Source organism: Sorex araneus, chromosome 2 (genome assembly GCF_027595985.1).
Source record: "Sorex araneus isolate mSorAra2 chromosome 2, mSorAra2.pri, whole genome shotgun sequence".
In the NCBI taxonomy this organism is placed as follows: Eukaryota; Metazoa; Chordata; class Mammalia; order Eulipotyphla; family Soricidae; genus Sorex; species Sorex araneus.
In genome coordinates, this window is record NC_073303.1 from 297,286,396 (window position 1) to 297,312,149 (window position 25,754).

Below are 25,754 nucleotides of genomic sequence, written 5' to 3' on the forward strand. Positions count from 1 at the left end.
CATCTGACACCAGTATCTTAGACCTGGATCACTGGCTGACAATAACTTGCATTATAAAAATCTTATGACTAGAACTCTTGGCTATCCAAATGCAGTTTATTTACCAAGGAAGAAAACAAAGCTGACAATTTTGCATGTTAACCAACCAGTTCACCAAAGCAAATTTCAACAAAAATGCAAGCAGATGCCTAACATTTCATAACTTCTAAGAGGAGTAGCATCAACTTATTTTGATAGGCAAACATCACATTGCAGAAAATGTCATAATTGATGGTCTCCTTTCATTCCTCTTCTCAAGCACTTACACTAAGTGTGCCTTTCTAGATACATTATCCAAGTTGATTACTCTCAAGTTAGTCTTTGGGCTTGGGACCCTTGGAATTGGCTTAAGCAAACGTTTTATGCCTTGTGCTTTATTTTTATTCTGTACTTTTCTTTAAAACTCATCCTTTTCTAGGTATAGTAGAAATGACATCTGCATTTGTATGTTCATTGCAGTACTGTTTACAATAGCCAAAATCTGGGAAAAAAACTGAGTGCCCGAGAACAGATGACTAGTTAAAGAAACTTTGGTACATCTACACAATGGAATACTATGCAGCTGTTAGAAATGATGAAGTCATGAAATTTGCATATAAGTGGATCAACATGGAAAGTATCATGCTAAGTGAAATGGGTCAGAAAGAGAGAGACAGACATAGGAAGATCGCACTCATCTGTGGAATATAGAATAATAGACTAGGAGTCTAACACCTAAGAGTAGTAGAGATAAGAACCAGAAGGTCTGCCCCACAGCTTGGGAACTGGCCTCACATGCTGGGGGCGAAAAGGAAGCTCAGATAGAGAAGGGAACACCAAGTAGAGGATGTTGGGAGGACCCATTCAGGTTGAAAGATGTGTGCTGAAAGTAGACTATAGACCGAACATCAAGGCCACTCAATACTTCTATTGAAAACTGCCACACCCAAAAGGAGAGAGAACAAAAGGGAATGCCCTGCCACAGAGGCAGGGTGGGGTGGTGGGGGATGGGGTGGGGTGGTGGGAGGGATACTGGGAACACTGGTGGAGGAGAATGGGCACTGGTGGAGGGATGTAAATGATCACCGTATGACTGAAATGCAAACATGAAAGTTCATAAGTTTGTAACTGTACCTCACAGTGATTCACTAATAAAAAATTTTAAAAAATATTAAAGTAAAACAAAAATAAAAGTGAAAAATAACTTAAAACTTAAAGTTAAAAAAATAAAAATAAATAAAAAATAACTCATCCTTTTCTTTGTGGGTTTTTTTTCCCTTTTTAGGTCACACCCAGAGATGCACAGAGGTTACTCCTGGCTCTGCACTCAGGAATTACTTCTGGCGGTGCTCAGGGGACCATATGGGATGCTGGGAATTGAACCCAGCAAGGCAAACGCGTGCAAGGCAAACACCCTACCCACTATGCTACTGCTCCAGCCCCTCAACCTTTTCTTATAAAAAAAAAAATCAGGCTAAAAAACATTGGGATGTTCCCCATGTTTTGTGTTCCTGATCCTTGAGTTCCCTGTGTCAATCTTTTGTGCCACCCATTAATGCTTTGTGCCTTCATATCTAATTTCTGTGATTATCATGTACTTCCTGTGTGATTATCTTTGAGTATCCTTCGTCATAGAGGGGATGGACTATTATGAACAGAAGGCAATCCATCCTGTGTGAACAAAAGTTACACCATTTTGTGAACATTTTCATTTTGTGTGTGATATAGTTAGCAAGTAAATTGCTTACAAAGCCACGGATTACCAGACACGGACCGCGAGCCTGACACATCTGGTTATTAATGCGGGCTAGATACTTCCTCTCTTGAACTGGGACTGGCCAATTCAACTGGCGACACTCCAAATTGATTGGCCAGTGGACCCTTAGATGATAGGCTTCTGAGAGCCCTTGCCAGACTCCACGGAACCTCTGGATCTCCTCCATGTCTCTACTTGGGACCTCCAGTGGACCTCCAGATTGCCACCTCGTCCCCCACGTGCCTGAGACTGGGATGGACTCTGTCCGAGATGGTGCTGCTGACCACCCCCGTCCCTCTGCCAACCTCGCAGCGGGTGGACCGTAGGACCCTCAGCTGAGACTGCGGAGCTCACCCAACTCCAAGGAGGCACATTAAGGGCGCCTGGGCTGTGGCTTCGGTCAGCTGGAGGTGAGGATCGGATTAGGAATATTGTATTCATTATATGAATGTTCTTAGTTGGATTTGCTTACTTACGTGCATGGTATTGTGCAAATTGTAATTCAATAAATTCGAAATGTTTGAGCATATCTGACTCTACTGGCTTCTCTCACAGTCGTGACACTTAAGAAACCACTGTCCCATGATGGCAAAATTCAAACCTGCCCACTTTTTTTGTAAGATGAAATTTTAAATAGTACTTGGCAGTTGTGGGGACTGAGATCCAACACCAGAGTGTTAGCTCTCTTTGAAGTGGTAAGCCCATTCTACAAAACCCCAGGAGCTCTTACAAAGTCCTTCCAAGTCACGTATCTATATAGAATTATTTTCTTCTTTTGGGGGCTACATTCGGCTGTCTTCGAGATTACTTACTCCTGGCGGGGTCCGGGCAGGGAGGAGGGGGGAGCCCTATGGGATGCCGAGGACCGAACCCAAGTCAGTCGTGCAAGGCAAGCTTACCTGCAGTACTATCGCCCCGGCCCCAGCTGAAATGAGTTAAGTAACACTAACACAAGTACTAACATAGCATAAACATAACAGCTCCTGGAACAATCCCCGAGCAAACGAGGCTTGCTCGTTTTTCTGGGGGCAACTTCTGTTTTGCAATCCATACTGCAGAAATAATGACTACTTTTTTTGGTTTTCGAGGAGGTGTTTCGGCCAATTTAATTTCATTTATTCATCTGTTTACAGTCATCTCTTTATATTCATTTCCCATGACACAAACCAAAGACAGGGGACCCGGATGCAAGGTGGAGGAAGAAACGCGTTCCGCGTCGGGCTCAAGGCTTTCTCCATCACCCCGCGGGGCAGAAATTTCCCAAACAGCAGAGGCCGGGCGCGCCGGGGCAACACCTTAGGGGGCGCCCCGCCCCTGCCTCCACCAATCACCAGTCGAGCCGCCCACGTGCCGGCGGAGCGACCTTCCCCTCCCCTTCGCGGCCGCGCTCACGACAGTGGGCGCGCTTTCCGGCCGGCTTTGCGGCCGCGCTGCCGTATTCCCGCGGGGCGCCCGAGTCCGTTCCCGGCCGGGCCGCGGGTGGGTGGCGGGGGCTGCCGTGGCTGGCATGAGCCGCGCGGCCGGCGGAGCAGGGGAGCCGAGCGGGAGCCATGGTGAGTGAGCGCCGCCCCCTCTGCCCCGGCTGGTCCCGGCGGCGCGGCGCGCGGGGGTCCCGGTTTCCAGCCGCCCCGGGACGGGGCTCTGTGCGCTGGGTCCGCGGGTCTCGGCGCCCCGAGCTCACCGCCCGGGCGTTGTGGACTGACTGGAGGGGGTCGGGCCTGGGCGCTGTCCCCCCGCGGCTCGGACGCCCCAGAGGTCAGCCAGGTACTGGGCCTGCCCGGCCGCCGCCGTCCCGGGCTCTGCCCGACGCGGTTCCCCGCGCGTTCGGGTGTCGCCCACCCCGGGCGGGAGCCGGCCCGAGGGGAAGGGTTTGCGAAGGTGACACCGGTGTCGCCGGGCAGCCTGCCCGCTCCTCCCGTGGGAAGCCCCGGAACTCCCCACGGACGGGACAGCAGAGCGACGGTGGTGCTTTTAAGGGACCCTTTCCACTCCCGTTTGTCCCCCGGAAATAAAGTCCGCAATGAGTTGGCCGGGAGAAGGGGCGCCCCGTGGGGAAGGGTCGGGACGCCGAGAAGTCAGTGTTGTGCTCTCCCTTCCCAGGCCAGTACGGTGGTCGCCGTTGGACTGACCATTGCGGCGGCAGGATTTGCAGGTGTGTTCATGGGCTGGGGGTCGAAATGAGGGAAGGTAGGGGACCGACTGACTTCCTGTCACTGCTTTTGTTTTTAGGCCGCTATGTTTTGCAAGCTATGAAACATATGGAACCTCAAGTAAAACAAGTTTTTCAAAGTCTGCCAAAATCTGTAAGACGTACAAACTTTTCCTTTATTTCACTGCTGCATGTGTATGAAGCCGCGAACCACATTTGAGGGTACACATTTCTGAACAAAGAAGAAGATACCTGTTTTGGTTTGGGGGCCACACTCGGCCATCCGTATGGGATGTCGGGATCAAACACGGGTCGTGAGCATGCAATGCTTGCGCACTACCTGCTCTTAGTATCTCTGTGGCCCAACAGATACTAAGTTCTAAGCGATTGCTTAGGTCCGTCTCTCATTTCCCGCGGGTTCAGAAGTTTTGCTATGCTTGTGATGGTGTGATTTTATTTTAGTTTTTCTGGATTTTTTTAATCTCAGACTTTTTAGAATAAAATATAGAGAGCAAGGGAAGACATATAGAAGATACTTTTAATGAAACTGCTAATCCTGTTAGGTGCTCTTGTTTTATGTCTTGTCTTATAATTGTCCAAGTATATCACCGCGTGATAATCACTGAACAATCAGTACCCATTTTTGCCCTGTAAGGACTTTAAGGCACTCTTCTGTGGAGTCAAATTCTGTCACTTATCTAAATGCCACATAAATTCCCTTTCATCCGCAAGCTTTCAGGTTTTAGTGCAAGTATTTTTAAAGAAATTTACGGGAATCCATCTCATCAGAAATTTTTGAAGTTTGTTTTCTCCAGAGACCTAAATGGATTAATCTCTCAAAAGAATATCAAATGGTATGGGGGTTGGGAAACCTTTGATAAAGCTTTTATTCCATTGTCATCCCAGTATGTATGATGACTTAAAATACTGATGATGGCTTCACACGTAAGTGACTCAAACACGTGATTTTAACAACTCTAGAATCATGAAATCATTTTGTCGTCGCCTTACCCTTCCTCACCCATCAAGCATCTACTGAGTGGGCAGGGGGCTAAAGTGAGCCATTCCTATTGTATGGCCTGAGGCTCCATGGATACTTGGGTTAAACTGGGCTAGAGTGTGACTGAATGTGGTTGTGCGGGCTTTGGTTATAGTACAGATGAACGTGGTATCCCATGGAGTATTATGTTGTAGACAAAAGGGTGAAATAGACATTACCTATATGAGTTCACATAAAAGCAGAGATCCTGGAAACCTGATATCATGACACATGCTTAAATTGTTAGCAGTTGCTTTGGACCTCAAAACCCCCTTGAATCAAAAATACTGAAATCTCTATCCTCCCCTCTTGGGACACTTCAAAACTAGTCATTCTGAGATTTTATGTACAACATGGTTAGTGAGAAATAATCTTCTTTCAGACAAACTGAGGCCCTACAGCCTATTTTTCAAAAAAGCCTCATTAGGATGGAGAATGTTTAATATTTATAATTTTTTTTGCTACTTAAAACTAAAATTCCGTGGGAGTTTTAAACCTTTGTTCTATGATTCTATACTTTCTTTCATATGAACTTCAAGGCCAGGGAGCTACTTCGCTCAGAGCGCCAGATTTGATCTCTGGCACTGGACAATCTCATCCACTGAGCTGGCAATAGCCCTGGGCACTACCAGGCAAGGCTTAAAAACTGGAAGAAAACACAAAGTTTATTCTAATCATCATATGAATGCATTTTCTCTTTCAGGCCTTCAGTGGGGGCTATTATAGAGGTGGATTTGAAACCAAAATGACAAAACGGGAAGCTGCATTAATACTAGGCGTCAGGTGAAATAATTTCTATTTTAATAGTGTACCTTACGAGTTTGTAATAAAGACTCCCTTTTCAGTGGCTGGGGATGTGGTTCAGTGGTAGAGCACTTGCTTTGCATGTGTGAGGCCCAAGGTTCAAATCCCCAGCACTGCATGGGCCTGTCTGAAATACTACCAGGCTAAAGTACAAAGTACCCACCCTGGAGTAGCTTCCAGGCAGCACTAGGTCCGATCCCCAATTAAAACCTAACACCTGCAACTGCTCTACCAAAGCCCAGTGAGCTGCACACTTGCCGAATTTAGGTATTTTATTTTTAAGGATTAAAAGTTAATCCTTAAATTTCCTAAAATGTCAACAAATTTTTGTGGTAAAATCTGCCTTTATTTCTAGCTATCTAATGGTTATTTTCTACTAGATTTTTATTTGATGTGCCCTGTTTTTCTGAGGAGCATTTTTAGTTTCAGAATATTCATCTTGTTAGGAAAGAGGGTTCCTCAACAGTTTTTCATACAGTTGACAACTGTTTCCCCAATCCTTTCCTTCTCAATTAGTCCTACTGCCAACAAAGGAAAAATAAGAGATGCCCATCGACGGATTATGCTTTTAAATCACCCAGATAAAGGTAAGTGCTTAAACTTACTCATGTCAGATATTTATAAGAAAATGTCTAGATTTGTATGTTAAACAGCCTCCCAAGCGGATCCATCTGTTTTTATTTAAAAAAAAAAAGGGGGGGGAGACAAGAATTTATTTCTAGAATGAGATGATTTAATAGTTAACTATATTTTAAAACCAATGGTGAATACTAACCACACTTTGAGATCTACATTCATAAAGATGTGACTTCTAATAAATCAGATACTGCTCATACTGCTGCCAGGGGTATTTGTAAAGGATGTGTTGAATTTCAATTAGTGAAATTAAGAATAAAACTGGGGGGGAGGGCGGAGCAGCGGGTAGGGTTTTCAATCCCTGGCATCCCATATGGTCCCCCAGCACCGCCAGGAGTAACCCCTGAGCATTGTTGGGTGTGACCCAAAAGGAAAAAAAATACCTTGGGGGGCTTGGAGAGCTTCCTGTGCTGCATGCCCCAGAAGCAGGAGGCCCAGCGTCAGTCCCCAGCACTGCACGGGCCCCTGAGCACCACCAGGTGTCCTCTTTCCCTCCCAAAAGTGCCATTTAATTTTCCTCATCCAGATCTTCAAACTCTGGTTACCAGACCAGAAACTTAATATACATACTCATGTCTGCTGTACTTTAGACTTAGCTGTTGGAAGAAATATTCGTGAATACCAGTATAGAGACCACAAAATCTGTGGTCCAAAACCGAAAATAAGTGAACAAGTAAATTGGTGTTTACTTATGACTTAACAATTTTGAGTAGGTGGTCACTATATGTAGTTTTCGAAAACTTTTAGGGACCAGAGAGGTAGTACATGACTAAGGCCTGTATTAAATATGGTAAATCCATTTGATCCCCGGTGCCACATATGGTTCCCAAAGCACGGTAAGGAGTGCTAAGGGTATGGCCTAAAACAAAAAGTCATTTGGTTGGTGCTGAGACAGTTGCATTGCAGACAGCCAATCCTGGTTCAATCCCAAGCACCATCTCTGAGCAATGCCAGGAGTGGTCCAAAAACCTATCTTTAGTAGTACCATTTTTCTGGAATCTTAACGTAAGGGATCTCATTTCCTATTGATCAGATACACTACTGTGTATGTAGTGAGCCAGTTGCAGTGTCAGTTTTGTGACAACCTGCTTAGGGCTTCCTCCTGGCTCCACTCCGATCACTTCTGATTGGCCCCTGAATAAATAGGCAGTGCCAGGAATTGAATTCCGGTCAGCCACGTGCAAGGCAAGAGTCTTATTGATTGTATTATCTCTCCAACACTGTCATAGTTATTTTAAAATACCAAAATATCATTTCCAGGCAGGAAATAGAGGGGATTCCATGGATGCCCCCGACATGCATATATCCCCCCCAGCAGCGTCCCCCCTCCTACCAACAAACACCTCTTCCCTCCATCATGTTGTGGCCCCCAAACAAATCCCTCTGATCAGTTACATTTGAACAACAAAAGTAGCATTTAAATAAAAATTGAGAAACCATATAACTTTCCTTTTTTCCTTTCTACAGGAGGATCTCCCTATATAGCAGCCAAAATCAATGAAGCTAAAGATTTACTAGAAGGTCAAGCTAAAAAATGAAGTGAACTTGAATTTTAAGTTCTTTCTTACTAGTTTATGTATGAGTACCAAATTTTTATAATAAAATGCCTCTTAGGTAAAATTTAAAGAATGACTTAGCACAAGCTCAGCACAAGCCTTGTTATAGTAGGTTTGTTATGAGGATTCAAAGTCAGATTACTTGTAAATTAAAATACTTGGATATCAAAAGTTTAATAACTGTAAATCACTGTATATCATTGTCATCCCGTTGCTCATCGATTTGCTCTAGCGGGCACCAGTAACGTCTGAGACTTGTTACTGTTTTTGGCATATCGAATACACCACGGGTAGCTTGCCAGGCTCTGCTGTGTGGGTGAGATACTCTCAGTAGCTTGCCGGGCTCTCTGTGAGGGTCAGAGGAATTGAACCCGGGTCGGCCGCGTGCAAGGCAAATGCATTACCTGCTGTGCTATTGGTTCACTCTGTAAATATATAACTGTAAATATATGTAATTACTATTACTCATTAATAATCTACTTAATTCCAAAAAAAAAAAAAAATGGAGACAGTCTCCAGGAGCCCCTGGTCTACCTGCATATGTAACAGTGTGCCAGGCAGACAGCTGAAGGGTCGGATTCCAGAGATGTGGGGCCATCAGACCCAGTCCCTAGGTCCTACAAGCACAGTGTAGTGGAGCTGGAGACCAGTTTGATCCACCCCATGTGGTATGCCCCATCCCCTGAGCGCTACCACGGGTGCCCCTGTGCACCCTGACTGGTTCACTCTACAAAAACCACAGTATGCAGCCAGGTGTGAACCCCCAAAAATCTATAGCGAGTAGGGTGCTTTCCTTGCAGGCAGCCAACCTAGGTTCATTCTTGGCACCACCTGCGAACCCAAAAGACTGCAGAACCAGGAGTACACTCAGCACCACTGTGTGGCAAAAAGAAAAATCTTGTGGGAAAAGAGACGTGGGCATGTTGGGAGAAAAGACTATTCTAAAGAAACTTGCTCAAATGCTTAAAACCTTCAAAACTGAATTTGGCCACAACTTTTTAAGAAACAATCAGACACATATTACTGATAATAAAAACAGTATGATGAAAGATTTAAAAATAGGATCCATTTTAATATCTGATGTATTCCAGGTAGCTGATTTTAAGGGGCTTTTAAATTACATTTTAAAAGCATTCTGCATAATTATATTTAAGCTTACACAATAAAACTTGAGATCTCTGTTATCAAAATGCTCAGCTTGGAGCTTTTAAGAAGTTGACATTTGGGGTCAAAGATAGCTCAGTGCAGCTGGAGCCCCTGCTTTGCTCACTCCTAGCAGTCCAGGCTTGATTCCCAGTCGCCACACAGTCCCCCAACACTCCCAGAAGTGACCTCCCAGGAGAGAGCTAGGTGTGGCACACACACAAAAGGCAATTGGTAATTAAGGACCTTAACCAGAAAAGGATCTTCAACCTCTGGAGGTAAAATGGCCCATGTATGGCTACTCTAGGGCTGGCAAGTAGCTTCAAGCATGTGCCTCTTGGAACACAGGCCTCTGCTTATCACCTGCACTTCTGAAGCACCACTGGGAGATCCAGGAAAGGAGGATATTGTTTAGTTCCAAGATTAATTATATTATCTGTCACCTGAATTTGTAGGTTATTTTAGATCTTATTAGAGAAAGTAGTCCAAGTAAACATAACATTAGCTCTAGGATTTATGGTCAATTCAAAGTTGGGTTACTAGTGTATCTGCTCTTTGAACTTGTTTTTTATGGTATCTGCTTAAAATTTGACCAAGCCCATTTGATACGACGAAGTGTGAAGATGAGGAAGTACCAGCTCTTGTACAGGATAGTTGTCAGTTAATTCTGTGTGCAAACAGGTATAAAAGTAAGTATTCAAGTTAGTTTTTTTTTTTCAAGTTAGTTTTAAAGTCATTGCAAATATTAACCATTGCTTCTAGAGGAAACACTGGTTTCCATGAACCTCACCACAAAAATTTGTCAACCAAATAACCTTGCTTTATGTTTCTGCCTAAAGAAAAACAGTACTGTTAACATTCAGCTGACAGCCAACATCACTGTAAAGAATGTAGTCACCTTCTGTTTTTGAACTTCAGAAAGCAATTCGTTAAACATCTATATCATTTTTTTAAGCAGAAAAATCACCCACAAATATGAAAAACTTGACCCTACGCAGATCACAAAAAAAACATGCTGATAGCATATAAGCTGGAATAAGGCAGAACTGTGGAGATGCTTTTTCAATCCTCCACATGTCCACCAATGGCCAGGAAAGAAAAGCTACTCAAGTGTCAGTAGCAGGGATACAAATTAAAAGGAACTGCTGATAATGAGGCTTGTGTGTTCTGACTTGCTAAGTTTTTAATTCATACTTTGGACTAAACACAATTTCAACGAGTTTACGGAAAGTTATGAAACCTTTTAAAAGTGAAAGCGAATTAAAAACTCATGCCCGTAGGCAGTCAACTCAAAGATGAAACTATGTAGTGCTGCATGTTTGGTGCTAGTAAGATAAAACTAAGTAGTAAAAGTATTAAAAATAATTTTGCATTATAATAGGGTAGTACTGGACAGTATTTTTCTCATCAGCTGAAGCTTACCTTTCATGTAGGTTCCCTATTTAATTACATTATATTTGGACAAAAATTTGAGCTTTAGATAATATGGTTAACCGATGCTGGTATTTTTTAGGACAGTCGCATTTTTATGGCACTTTCTTAGAAAGTTTAAACGTAAGGTTTAAGCTATTTTTTGACTTACCATGTCATTCTCCCAGCATCAACACTATTTCATTTTACAATGAATCTTAGTAAGGTTACATAACTTAGCTAAAGCAATGTGCTGAAAGCTTTATCTTTCTCAAAATTCTGTTCTTCTAGTTACCTCCACTTTTATAGGGCTCACTAGTCTAAAAACGCTGAATGGACATTTTTCCCCTCTAGAGAAGTCCACATTCTCTCTTGAGCACGTTCTATCCCCACCCATTCTGGAGTAAATTTCTCTCCAAACTAAAATGGAGAAAAAGCAAGCAAAACCCAGGAATGGTTTGCCTCGTGGAGAACAATGCTGCTTACCTTTTGGCCACACAACTTTGGAGCAGGCCCCTCTCTATGTATGACTGCTTATCTGGGCCAACTATTTGAACTACTGTGAAAAATTTCCTGCAAGTGTTAGAATTGGGAGTGGTTTCTAAGACTGATCCCTGGTACACATGTGTGTTTTGGTACGTCCCTACCCCCACCTTTTGCTTTCACTTGGTCTCTGGGACATTACTAGATAATCCTACAATGCTTTACACGGGTTAAAGTCTACTTCTGAATGTTCCTAGAGGTTACACACTTTGTTCACATCCTGAGTTTTAAGCAAATTCTCATCTTCACGTATTCCCAAACATTTAAAATATGTTATGCACACAGTATACTTATAAAAATCAGTAGATCTGGCATTCAAAAAAGCTCAGAACCTGTGTGAAAATGGAATGGAAATTTGCCTAAAATTCCAATGTTGTCTGTTTACATGGATTTCTTTTGCTATTTTTAATTTGCTTCATAATAAATATAAGCAGAAAGGCAACCATTGGGAAAAACTATTGAGAAGTGAAAAGAGTAGCCTTTGAACTCTTAAGCAGAATTCCAACTACGTTGGAATAGTGGCATAGTGAAAAGCTGTATTTTCCTTAGCAATTAGAAATTTATGTCCTACCTTAAAAGAAAAACCTGGGTTGGGAATTTTCCAGGAGTGTAAAGAATGCAGCAGGTGTAGTACTTGCCTTACCCAAGAATCCCCAACACCTTCAATGTTGGTCCTCCAAGCCCCACCAGTAGTAAACCCTGAGTACAGCCAGCTGTGGCCCCAAGGGCCCAAAAGCAAAAAATACTTTCACAAACTTCACTTAAAGTGCTTCACTGAAAAAATTTTTGCGGGGAGGGATAGGATTTGGGGCTACACCCAGAAGTGCTCAAGGCTTACTCCTTGCTCTGCAGACTCAGGAAACCTTATGGAGTGCTGGGAACCGACCCCCGGGTCTGCTACATGCATGGCAAGCACAGTAACCCGATGCACTATCTCTCTGGCTCCCCAAAGTCACTTCTGAAGTTTCAATACGTTAGAATACTAAGTTCTGTTGCAATGAGAAATTCTATTACTGATTACCTATGAAGGTTGCTTTGCAATTCAGAAATTTTCAGGAGGGTCATGTTTCATGGAAGTACAAATTATACCCTAACATGGAATTCCAATTAAAAAAAATGAGAATTTCAGGGGCAGGAGAGAGTTCTACTTTGCATGCAGCCGAGTTCATTTTGATCTCCAGCACATGTATGGTCCCCAGAGCTGCCAGGAGTAACCCTAAGTACAGAGTTACTGGCAAATTGTCAGTACTGCCAGTTGTGATGGTGTGATTCCAAAATCTAGTTAAAACTGAGCATAAGAACTTCAAAATAGTGGAAAATACTTGTAAATATGAAATAAAATGGAGTCAGATGTCACAAGGGACATGGAGGTTCCATCTCCAGTCAAAATACCAACTCAAAGCAAACTATTCAGAATTCAACATTGATTCTATAATATATCCTGATTTTGAATACCACAAAACTTACATAATATACTCTTACTGCTCACTGTACTATCAGCTTAGAGTCTAATGTTGCCTTAGCAACGAGTTATATTTAGCAAGAGATTCTATTCAGTGTTATTACTCCTGACTCAATGACAAAGCCACAGTGTTTAAGTAGAGTCTAGAATGTTAACACTGCTACTAAATGCTGTTACACATTAACATCATTTCAGATGCTCAGAAGACATTTTTCTTTACAACTTGAAAACTTAATTTAAAAAGCCAACTAAGACTAAGGAACCTATATGCAATAAATAACTTCATTTGGGAAAAAAATCACCGGGAAAAATTTTATGATCATCTTTAAATCAAAAAAGATTAGGTACATTTTACAATTATGCCATGAAAGGTACAAACCAGTAATTTCACTCAAAATGCAATGTACCTATCATTTAAACAACTTTTAAAAGTTGTTAACTATATACTCAATAGGGAGCTTTTAGTCTGAGGGTTTTAGTGAAAAGGAATTTTACTCATTTTAGATTACTTTTTGGTTATGCCAAGATGGAAATGGTTAAGGTGACTACACAGGGAAGAGCAATTTTGTACTTCAACATACTGAGAGTATTTAGAAATAAAGCTTATCTTTAAGACTTGTAATTGACTATGTAAGTTACTGATTCTAGAGAGTCCTTTGACTACTAGACTACAGTAAAAGTTGAAAAGCTGTATAACTCCCTATTTTTACCTTAAGATCTTCAACAACTTCTCAAATTGTCAAGAACAAAATAGGAAAACAGTAAGATTGAAAATTCTGTATTACAGATTATCCAGGAGCACTTTTATACACTGATTGAACATGCAAACATAAGTTCAGGAGATACAGATCTGAGTCTAAAGTGGCTCACTGAAAACTCCTTTTAAAATATACTGGGGCTGAGGAGACAGTAGGTGTGGGGGGAGTTTTAAGGCACTTGCTTTGTCCTTTGATTCCTGGCATCACATATGGTCCTTTGTTATCCCTGGACCCTAATCCCCCTTTATTAGTCAGGAGCAATCCCTGAGCAGCACCAGGTCCGACACAGAATCTAAAAAGGAAAAGAAAACTTAGGCATTTCCTTATGCATTTCCCTCTTGCAGTAGGAGGGGACTCTAACACAATTAGGTTGAATCATGGTAAGGAAATTGCCACTTCTGTGGTAACAACTCCAACTACTGGCAATTTACTATGGCTTAATCCAACTCATTCCAACCACCATTTTTAATTACCACAAGCTGCCCACCAAAGTTTGACTAGAGATTATAATCATTCCAGCACTAAAATGCAAATGCTATCACAGTTAATAACACTATCTATTCAAGCACACATCTCCTTAATAAGGGTTAACAAACTTATTCTACCAGATAGCTTTATAAAAGAGCGCATCAGCGATCAGAAGACTCAAAGACTTTAAAATCAACATCCTACTTCCCTGCCCTCAGAAACAGTGCCAAATGTTAAATCAATCTAAGCCCAAGTTCTTTTTGTATCATTTCAACTTGGGGCATTATCCCCAGTTTTCCATTCCCCTATCTTGAGCTTACTACAGGAAAAACCTATGATAATACTACCTGGTTTCAATCTCAAGAAGTGTAATTTCCCAATCTTATTGTAATTATTCAGTTAGCATACAAAAATTGCAAAGGCCTTTCTCAAAGAAACAATAGCAATGAAAGTACCTCTGACTTAGCATAAAGGAAACAAAACACAGGCTCCAAAGAATGGCTGGTTTAAACCACCACCCAGAATACACCAATTGCTTTTGCTTATCACCGCTTCCTCCATTCTGGCTGCAATATATGCCAGTACATTTTCTAAATGTTATTTAAAATGAACAACCTCATAAGTACCAGGAGGTTGACTCCATGGCTTCGAGGCTGGCCTCACGTTCCGGGGAAAGGTCAACTCAGAGAAGCGATCACCAACTACATTGTAGTCGAAGGCCATGTGGGGGAAGGGAGTTGCGGGCTGAATGAGGGCTAGAGACTGAGCACAGCGGCCACTCAACACCTTTATTGCAAACCACAACAGCTAATTAGAGAGAGAAAACAGAAGGGAATGCCTTGCCACAGTGGCAGGGTGGGGTGGGGGGGAGATGGGATTGGGGAGGGTGGGAGGGACGCTGGGTTTACGGGTGGTGGAGAATGGGCACTGGTGAAGGGATGGGTTCCCAAACTTTGTATGAGGGAACTATAAGCACAAAAGTGTATAAATCTGTAACTGTACCCTCACGGTGATTCTCTAATTAAAAATAAATAAATTAAAAAAAAAAATAAAATAAAATGAACAACCTCCTTCAGCCCCTGCCTAAGCTATGTCTGTATGGACTTAACAGTTTTATGTGCTCTTTTTCTTAATTCCACCTAAATATGTTTTAAGATTAGTAAATCCCTAGACTACTTTCACCCATGTGACTGTCCTATCAACAGACAATACTTTTATGCTAGTTTCAGGCCCACTGAAGACTTAGTGATGCCAAACCAAAGACTCCTAAACGGGCTTAAAAATAAAAAAAGAGTACTCCATTTTTATACTTTTGCTCCTACATCAATATCAGTAGCTATGCCTTCATGATTTCCATGCATGGTCAAACAGTATTGAACTGCACAAGGTCTTTAGATTACCATCCCCCCCTTTTTTCTTGAGCATCTGTGGCTTTTAGTTTCTAACAAATTGTCCTATGTCAGATCTTATCTAATTAGTGCCCAAAGACAGGTCCCCTCTGAATGTAAGCATTTGCCTTTTAGAACAAAGAGCCTGTTGAAAGAACCATGAAACTGAATGGAGTCTTTGCAAATAATGAAATCTGAATACCTTTTTGTTTAGGGGCCACATCCAGCAGTCAGTGCTCAGGGCTTATTCCTGGCTCTGAGCTCAGGAATCACTCCTGGCAGTCCTCAGGGGACCACGTGGGATGCAGGGGGATCAAACCTGGGTCTGCTGCATGCATAAAAGAGTTCTACCACTGAGTATGATTACTAAGCTCTAAAGAACTGCTTAGACCATACCCGAAGATGTTTTTGTTATCTCCTTTCCCACTAACAGCGCTTATGGAAAATATGCTTAACCAATCTATTTTACATATAAAGAGGTGAAAATTCATTTTCTCTATACCATATTTGCCTATATATAGGTGAAAATTCCCCTTCTTATAATCCAATTATTACCAAGAATAAAAAGAAAAAAAATTCACTGTTTCTAACTTTGAAGGATGAAAATGACATGGGTCAAATTTCTTAGAAATTAGAATATGAACTTGGTATTATTCATAGTGCAAGGATTGCACTACTCAACAAAGTTATCAGAATTTCAGGAAAGAGGATTTAATACCGTATCACATCTTAAACTTATCTGCAATAAAACTGAGGGCTAGGGATATATGTGTGTGTGTGTGTGTGTATACACACGCATACACACACACACTCAGACCAGGCAAAAATTATATTTTAAACTATACTCTGAATTCTCCTTCAGTCATCAATTTAAGACCACATATTTATAGACAAAAAATTAAGATATGTACATTAAAAAAAATCTTTAGAAGTCAAATGATAGGACGATCTTTCTTGCTCAGCTGTTTACATTGTAAAGATAAACTCATCAGTCCATACTTAGTAGATATGACCTATTAGCTTCATAAATTATCAATTTCAAACACACTTCATGTGCTTATTTTCCTAAAATTAAGCCATCTGATTAAACTGCCAATAAATGTTTTCAATAATAATATTCCTATAACCTTTCAAAGTATTCGAGAATCAAAAATCAAGTTAGCCACCTAGCTCTGTTTTAAAAATTGCTCATCATGTCTAATTTTTATAATCAAAGGCAAAAGCAAAATTCTGGATTTCACACCACAACCTCCCAGAAGTTGCCTTTCAATGTAGCAAATGTCTTTCCTAGCAGCAAATGTCTAATCAATAACTACTCTTCTAAAAACTCTTCTAAAAACCTAAACTAAAGTGCTGGGATGAGAGAATTCATTACAGAATAATTAACAAAGTGGCATTTTAATATTAGTTATAAGTATAGATGCTTTTAAAAAGCAATCACTATTCTAGAACTGAAAGTAAGTAGTTCCAACTACTTTGTAACAACTGTTATAAAAAGTAGAAAGTTAAAAATCAGCAAATGGAAGATCAAAGTTTATTTACTACCTGCATACAAAAACATATTGCACATCAAACAACCAAAATAAAAAATTTAAAAAAAAAAAAGAGAAAGGAAAAAAAGGGGGGGAAGGAAAGAAAAAATAGCCTACTGAAGACTAACATGTAGTTTATACAGAATAAACCTTCTGGAAATTGATCTTTCAGTAGTTTAGGTTTATGTCTGAATGGACATGACTAATTCAGCTTAGTGTCTTAACTAAAGCTATGTTTGATTTTTAAATACTGTACACTTTAATAAATAAACCAAACAAAGCCTCAATGTAGAACAGTCACTGCCAATATCACCCAGTGTCCCTGCAGATGAGTTTAACAAATGTATTCCAGTGGTCTGCAGATTTTCCTCTACACACAGCATTTAAAAAACACACATTAAAACAGACCAGTTTCCAGACTAAACTAATGAAGAAATTACAATTCAGTGCAAAATATTTTAGACTGCATTTCATTCTAGTTTCCTCAGGTGAAGAAGTGGTTGCATATTATTAAAAATGTAACAAAAGCAGCTACTGCTTCCATAAAGAATAGTCAGGGATCCCACACCCCACCCACCTCCCCCCATTTCTGCCACAGTTTGAAAACAAAATAACATTTCCTATAGCCAGCAACTTTTTTTAATGTTACATATACTATTCTCAAGGCACATCTGATGATATATTTTATAACACAGTAGGTGTCAAAGTATGTTGTTTAACATATGATTTCTTCAGGATCCCTCCCCTTTCTGAATTCCAAATGGAGGAACGGAAAGTGCGATGGAAAGACTGGCGATCCGTATGCTATCTTTGGCAAGCTTGTACAAGCACTACTGGAAAATGTAATGTAAAAGAACTGTAAACTAGGAACTTCTTCAGTTTATGAAACACCATTTAGGACTGCTGCTTCTTGAGTGTTTTCTTCTTTTAAGGTATTAATCTTCTCTTCTCCTGGAGTACGCTGTAGCTTAGGGATTTCATCGCCAGAAGCACTAGTTGGGCCATTTATTGCCTTTTCTGAAGGACCATGCTCTTCAATCACATCTTTTGCCTGCCAAAGGGAGACAACTTTTTCAACTTCTTTATAAATGCAATCTATTGCTGAGGAAGAAAACCTACATAAATATTAACAGCTAATAATTATAGATTCATGTACCATAAGGACTCAAAGAATTAAAGTGATTTAAAAATTAGATATAAATAGCCACACCTAAGCCACAGGAAGAATTTGTACTTATTTACTAAAATTGTGCCACTTTAATTTTAAAGAGCTCATCTTAAAGATATAAACAGTCAATAACATGAGAAAAGCAAAATCGCCTACTTCACTCACCTTTCACATGACATGTTCTATTCATCTATCAAGTCCCTTACAGCACTCAGATAACAGAAACTTATGTCTACATCGCTGATAAAGGTTCACAGCCTACTGCTCCCCAAATCAAACAACAGTCTGTATCTCTGGGCAGAAGGACTTTTACGTATGCTATTTAACTTTCTAACTGAAAAGAATTTTAGCTCAAGCATGCATATCTTCAGTTATCTGGGACCAAGAATAAAATCAAGAATACTCTTAAATTATTCTCCTAGTTGGGGAAACGAGTGATCACACAATAAGTGAAAATAAAGCTAAACCATATTAAAAAAAAAAAGAAAAAACAAAAACAAAAACAAAAAAAAACCCTACAGGTTAAATTCTCCTTACCATTTCTTTCTTGTTTTTAGCCAAAGTTTCCCTTGGGAGGTTTCTTTGTCTGCTCTGAGACTCAGCTCTAGAAATATAATCTGCAACTGTGACTGTTGAAGATGAGAAAAAAATTACAGGTGTTGAAAAAATATTTCTAACGTTTATTTATGGATAAAGAAAATTTTACTTTTAAAATAAACTGATGGAGGGTTACCCAATTTCAAGATTTTCTTAAGTTGGGTACCACCTCCAACCAAAAGCAAATCTTAAAAAAACTGCATCTGTTTTAGTAATGATGGTACAAAAGTGGAAGCTGGAGACTGAGGAAGCCTAAAGTCCTCTTTGACAAGGATCCAGCCATTTGCTTCCAAGTCAAACATGTGGCTGTGGGAAAAACTGGTATAGATACCCACAACCCAAAACAGAAAATGCAGCATTTAAAACACAGGCAATGATTGCAGTTATCAGTTTGCGGGTGCAGTTAGGGGGGTATTTCAAGTCATAGTGTGTTATGATTCAATTCAAAAATTATCAAATATCTAAGAGACTTTACTCAAGTACTTAGTTATTTTAAAACACAAATAAGCTAGTCAAGTATTTTATGGATCCCTTTTTAAACATTTCATACTATTAACCATTCTGGGCCTAGGAGCAAACTGAAGATAGATCAACAGATTTAGATTTAACCTTAAAACTTCAGTCACTGGTGTTGGAAAAAGGTTACTAAGATAATAGTCATAATCCCCTTGCTCACTCTGCTAGTTTTCAGAGGGACTGATTGATGGACTGATGTGTGTTTGCAAGAAGCAGGTAGATGACAGCAGTGATTCAGGAAAAAGGCTAACCCAAGCGAGCAACCTACCATAAAATCAAGTACAACAAATAATGTCTGGAGAGGCCTCACTTAATACCACAATCCTGCCTGAGATCTTACAACTTGTTTCACTGACACAAGGAAATAGCCGTCTCTTTCAAAGAGTTGATTTTCTACTGGAAACTGACAAAAATCCCCGGTTCTATGAAAAAGTTCTATTTTAATTTATTGGAACAAGTTCATTATGTGAAAAATGAAAACTCAAGTAAAATTTTAAATTTGTGGTTTTGGGGAGAACTGGTCTCATAAAAAAAATCATTTTAGTAAGAAAATCCCGGATATTTTAATTCATTTTTATTAACCATAAATTAACATGCTAATACTATTACAAAATTCAAAAAATTTCTAAGGACCTAATAAATACTTTTTAATCCCAAACACCTGATTTAGAATACACAACTTTTATTAGAAATGGCACTAAAGATATCTAAACCTGTCTCTTCCAAATTAAAACTCAGTGTGCTCAGTCTGGAACTTTTGAAATCATATTAACGAATTCATGCATTTAATCATTTTCAATACCGGGTAGGATAGGTATTATATACATAGGAAGTATCACGATTCACTTATTAAGCAGATACATAGCAAACCCACTCAGGAGTGAGTCTAGCTCTACAAACAGCTTATTAGAATTCTTTGTTTCCATAGTTCAGCCCTCAGTGACATTTAAAACATCCAGGCAACTTGGAAACCCTGCCATGGGGGTAGACATCAATATATGAGACTACATGAAGGTGCTGAAACGGTCTTAAGATGATTTCATGCACTATGAAGAGACTGGTATACTTTAATAACTACCAGCAAAAAGGCACTTACTGGGCAAGCTGGTGAAACCTTAACTAGTGCCCCTCTTCACCCACTACGGAGGTAAAGCTAGAACCTCCTCAGTAGATCTGAAGAAAAAACCTAGGTCAGGGAGACAGCTCAAAAGAAAGGAAGAAAGAAAAGAAAGGCTTTGCTCACTGGAGGCCTGGCCCTGACTCGGCGTGGGCTCCAATGAAGAGCCTGCAGCAGCCGCTCAGCACAGCCGGGCACTGTCCCTCCCGGCCCCCTGCCAACTGCTGCATCCCCCTCCCCCAAAGAAACTGAAACCTGCTTAGACTCAACCTTGTAATACAGCCACTTTAGAATATTAATAAACAAATATCTATGTGGGAAATACAGGTAATTTGTGTAGCATAATTTGTACTTCATAATTTTTCTAAATTGTCCAGGTTAACGAACCACTGTATTATCATGTAAAGAAAATCCACTATTTGACACTAAGGTCAACAAGAAATTCTGAGCAAATGAAGACAAACTAAATGATTATATTTAGAAATGTTGCTATTAAATTTAGATGGGGGGGGGCTTAGAACTGCTATCATGGTCAAAGAGAAAATAATGCACTTCTTATATTTCTTCTATCACACTATTGCTGATAGTTGGTTTTACTTCAGTGGGACGTGGGGGTCAAAAGGGCTAGTGAAAGAATTAACTTCTCTCAAGGGAAAATAGTAATTACCAAGAAAAAAGAAAAATTGGGATAAATGTGGTATGAAACACACGAATCATTATCAAATTACTGAAAACTCCAGTAACAGAGAAATCTCTGCCTCTACTATAATGCATTCAACAGTGATTCCTTTTATGTATACTGACATTTAAAAAGTCACCACTTAGTAAGTTATGCTCAATTTTTTTCTATGTTAGGTCCACATTGATAGCCTTAATTTTTGCATTTATATAGTATGGCCAGAAAACTAACTGCTTTTCCAGCTTCAAAAAAAGGTAATCTTGATCTAAAATAAAGAGACAGGAAAAGAAAAACATTTCCTGAAAACTTCCTAATTTTGAAATACTTAATCCCTTTTAAATAACTTCATTAAAATATGAATACTCCTTCCCCTCAAGAACAGAAACAGCCTTGGTCCTCCCAAATAGCTCTATAACCACTAAACTTAAAATGCTAAGTGCAACAAAAATTACACTATTTGGGGGCAGCACTGTAATGTGAAAGAATTTACTTTTTAAAGAATGCAAAACTGATTTGTTCAAAAGGGGTTTATTTCTGGTGCACACATTTCTTCACTGTGAACATATATGGTTCTCTGTACATAAATGAAATTATGTTCAAAATAATAGACATAGCAAACAATTGTCTTTAAGTCACTAAATCTTTTGACTACTTATATTAACATTCTAAAACTAAGTAAGTACTATTAATTTGAATAGTTAGTAGGTGTAAGGAAAAGGGCATCACACTACAATAAACAAACAGAAAAATGTAACATGCATTCCTCTTAATAGGAAAAGACACTTCAGTATTTTTCTTTTATACTTATATACATATATATATATATATATATAAAAAAAACCCTGTGGGTATTACAGTTCCCACAAAAATGAGGTGCTGATTCCATATACAGTCAGCAGGCACCATGCAAAATCTGCCCGGTTTTGCCAATTAACCTCAATTACAATCTATACCAGAGTCCTTGGAATGGCAGGCCCCATCACAAATGTGAAGAATCTGCCACATGGACAAAGTAATGGCCCTCTCAACAGTATCCCCATGAAAAAACAAACAAACAAACACTGAGACACAGCATTAGCTCAATTAAGCAGTTACTAAACATTTCCGATGTGAAGGAAGAATGCATTTTCTTAAGAGTAGTCTTATTAGTTGAGTAAACAACTTATGCGATGCACATCTTGAATGTATATGCACACATGTGTACATGTAAGTACAGTATATTTAGAAAGCAGACACATGACAATTTTTTCATGCTTGTGACCTGGTGTTGTGAATAGGTCCACTGAAGTTACCTGGCTGTCTATCTTCTGCCTGACCCCTGAAACGACGCCTGCGGCTACGATTGCGTCGCTGGGGTTTTTTTTCACTATCATCTGTAATTGCAAAGTTTACCATGAACTATTCTGACAAAAAAAAAAAAAGCCAAACAAACAAAAAAATAAAATTTCTTCCCATCAAAGACTTAAGAAGATACAACTTTTAACAGGAAGGTAAAATAATATACATTACTGACAGAAAAAATACTTTTGTAGTTTTAAATGTTTCAAATAGATTAAAAGTAGAATTACCACAAGGAAATTAACAGTGGTTGAACTCAAACTGTGAGATTTAAATTACCATACAGGGAATAAATTTAGATTTAACAAAACTAATATCTGAGCCCTTTGAAAGTGAATGCTCTTCAAAATATACACCTTCACTTGAGTTATTTTTTTAAAAAATAACTCTTAATTTTTTAAAAAATAACTCTTAAAGACAAAGCTGGAAGCCCAATTCTGGTTTGGGAATAATAAAGAGCATACCTTGCAGTTACAGTAATTGTACTGATTTAATAATATCAAAGGGCACTTTTACGAAAACCTCCCAGTTTCAAATAATTTCCTATACAAATCTGAGAAGCAGACATTTAGGGACAAACACAAAGCTATCTGCCTTGAAGTAAACACTAAGAAAAACTCAACTTGTATCTGCATGATTAATGCAGTCCTCCCTCCCCCCAAAGCTACATATGTTAAAGTTACACAACATCCTTCCCTAAATGCTTACATACCTAGCCCATTTTCATTAACTGAAGCGGTATCGGATTCAGTCATTCCATCCATCAGAACAGCATCTTCATCAGTCCTTCGTCTACGAGACCGCCTACGACGGTTAGTACTGTGATGGGATTCGCTGGCGTCAGTGTCTGCAGTCTGATCTGATTCTGTATTATCAAGTAAGCTGTATGGATTGCTGTCTGGATCTTTGAGCACTATATGCATGTCAGAGGCAAGAAATATTTGTTTAAGAGAGCTGCTGTTATTAGTATCATTTCGATCTACATTGAACTATGTAAAATTAATGATAAACTTCAATATTCCCCAATAAATTCTTCAAATAAAATGCTATCTTTCACTATTTTGATACTTAAATTCGCACAATAAAAATTTAAAATGTTCTCTATCGCAATTTTACCTATACAATAACAAGTGTGAAAAATGGTAATGGCAATGAAAAATTTAAGAGCAAGCATACTATTCCAACTTCCTTTGAAAATATTAAAAAATAGTGCTATTAAATGTTAATTTTGACATCCAGATTCAAGCTAAGCCTGCTCAGCCAAAATATAAAGGCAAATTATTTATTCAGCAAAAAAAGTACTGATTCTTTTTTTTTTTTAAAAAAAGGGGGGGGGGACTTTGTTCCCTTTACTGAATTCAAGGTGATTCCTGTATTTTTGTGCTAGTTAATGGACTACTTGCAAATAAAAAATAATACTCAACACCTGCACTCTATCAATAAACAATATGCACAAAATAAAGCAAACTAAAAAATGGTGAAACTGGTTAAAGGAAAATGAATAAATGAATATGGACTAGACTCCCATCTCTAGAAAGAAAGAATGAAGGTGAGTTAAGGTGGGTGAGGGTGGAAAAGGAAGTTTTAAGATATAATCCATAAGAAAAAAATACCCATCTTACCTATGTGCATTTATTGCCTCCAGCAATCAACTTATAGGAGAAATGCACCTAATCACGATTTTTCCTAATTTTCCTTTGGTAACAGCTAGCAAGCTAGCATCTTTGCAAAAGACACTAAGTTTATCCATTAATCACAAACTCTAGGCAAAGTATATTATTCTGCAAACCAGCATACTATAATTTCAGCCTGAGTAACAGTAAAATATTAAATTATAAAAGTGATTTCCCTAAAAAGACTTTGAATCTTCAAAGTTCAAAGAATACTATTAAGACTAGAGTGTATAATTTCTAAGCACCCTTTATAATTACATATATATGTGTATATATATATATATATATGTTCTCTCTCTCTCTATATATATATGTTCTCTGACATTTGATACTTATATAAGCTGCCTGGGAATATACAATATTGAGAATAATTGAGGTGGTATAAATATGTTAAGGTACATGCCTATTAAATAATATAGTCCACATGTACTCATCCACCCACACACACCCCAGCTTATTTTATTAAGCAAGAACATCCTAGCAACTTCCACAATGCCATGATAAATTATACATCATTTAAAGTTTTCAAAATCTTTAGTTAAAAAATTGGTTATACATTTCAAATCTAAACATTCCTCTTCACAGTCCAATGACTTAAACATTAAAGTTTAAAAGCTGGCTTTACAATAACCCCCTATTTCCAAAGATAACGGAGAATGTTTTTCAGCTCATCTTTCTTATTCCAGACAGATATTTTTTTGTTCAAGTCTCTGAAAGCATCTGAAAAAAATAACCCACAAATTCTATCCAGGGCTAAGGAGCTCGTAAAGCTCCCACCTCCAAAACCAAAGCATAAAAGTACACCTAACTATCAAAACGCATAGAATATGCCAAATTAAGTTTCTCAAACCTGAAAATTCTAGCTAAAACTTCACCAAGAAAACTCTGCCAAACTTTCTTTTTTGTTTTCCTCAATGGAAAAGAGAAACCTCTAAAAACAGATGATCATGGGAAATAAATGAACCTGTATAAAGTTATAATGTCTACAAAGACAGAATGCTGACATAGTATATAAAAGACTACCAGAACTGATGGAGGATTTGCCACCACGTGGTCCACCACGACCTCGACCCCCAGAAACACTTCTGCCTCTTCCTCCTGGGCGTCTCCTGCTGTCACGCTGATGTCGGCTCTCTCGATCATCTTCTCCTGCCAATGACCAATCACTCAGCTCATCTTTACGCTCAGATTCTGTTTCAGAGGGGTTAGACAGCTCAGAATTTGTACCTTGGAAAAGAGAACGTAAGCCAATTATGTTTCTATTTAAAAAGGACTGACTACTTCAAAGAGTTAAAGAAAACTTAAATGATTCTAAACTTCATTAAAACTAAATACAGGGCTAGAGAGAGTATAGCAGGTAAGGCACTTGCCTTGCAAGTGGCTGACCTGGGTTCAAATCCTGGCACCCCATATGCTTCCCTGAGCCCCCAGTAAGGAGCCCCGAGTGCATGGCTGCGTATGACTTCCCATCCACCCGACTAAAATAATCAAAATAAAACTAAGATGTATTAATATTATATCAAAAACAGACTAGTCATACAAAAATGGAACCATTTTATGTATAAACACTACCAACGAATTATTTCAGAAAGTATGAAGTGTTACAATATAAAAATATACTTAATATGAGAAATCAAGAACTGCCCGTTTTATTATTTTATATGAACTAGTATAATAAAAATAACTGTCTAATATTTAAAAGTAAATCCGATATTTAGAAAAACTTTTATCGTGTATTCCACTAGTATTTCACTGACTGTAGTGGGTATAGTGGATATTTTAATATATATAATACAGTGCACATTTTTAATGTATCTGAAATAGTCTTTTCTTTTTTTTTTTTTTTTTTCTTTTTGGGTCACACCCAGCGATGCTCAGGGGTTACTCCTGGCTTTGCACTCAGGAATTACTCCTGGCGGTGCTTGGGGGACCATATGGGATGCCGGGGATCGAACCCGGGTCGGCCGCGTGCAAGGCAAACGCCCTACCCGCTGTGCTATCGCT

At 39.2% G+C, this 25,754-nt stretch overlaps 2 protein-coding genes across 7 annotated transcripts in view; one reads left to right on the forward strand and one right to left on the reverse strand.

The window, feature by feature from the left end:
• The first annotated feature begins 3,174 nt into the window (after positions 1–3,174).
• On the forward strand, positions 3,175–7,958 carry DNAJC19 (DnaJ heat shock protein family (Hsp40) member C19). Of its 2 annotated transcripts, XM_004603075.2 has the most exons (6): positions 3,175–3,327; positions 3,875–3,926; positions 4,004–4,077; positions 5,666–5,745; positions 6,283–6,353; positions 7,870–7,958. In XM_004603075.2, the coding sequence occupies exons 1-6, from the start codon at positions 3,325–3,327 to the stop codon at positions 7,938–7,940; spliced, it is 351 nt and encodes a 116-aa protein (XP_004603132.1). In that variant the 5' UTR covers positions 3,175–3,324; the 3' UTR covers positions 7,941–7,958. The 2 variants fall into 2 exon arrangements, with proteins under 2 accessions (XP_004603132.1, XP_054984180.1); XM_055128205.1 differs by lacking the exon at positions 3,875–3,926 and having other exon boundaries at positions 3,181–3,327.
• Positions 7,959–16,647: 8,689 nt separating this feature from the next.
• FXR1 (FMR1 autosomal homolog 1) overlaps positions 16,648–25,754 on the reverse strand; it is a 62,540-nt gene continuing 53,433 nt past the window's right edge. For 2 of the 5 annotated variants that reach the window (XM_055128200.1, XM_055128202.1), the window contains 5 exons: positions 24,774–24,977; positions 22,790–22,990; positions 22,032–22,112; positions 18,368–18,459; positions 16,648–17,713 (listed from right to left, as the gene is read on the reverse strand). In XM_055128200.1, coding sequence (XP_054984175.1) covers positions 17,543–17,713; positions 18,368–18,459; positions 22,032–22,112; positions 22,790–22,990; positions 24,774–24,977 — 749 coding nt within the window. In that variant the 3' untranslated portion in view covers positions 16,648–17,542. The remainder of the gene's footprint in view (positions 17,714–18,367; positions 18,460–22,031; positions 22,113–22,789; positions 22,991–24,773; positions 24,978–25,754) is intronic. The other 3 variants (XM_055128201.1, XM_055128203.1, XM_055128204.1) reach the window with 2 other exon arrangements.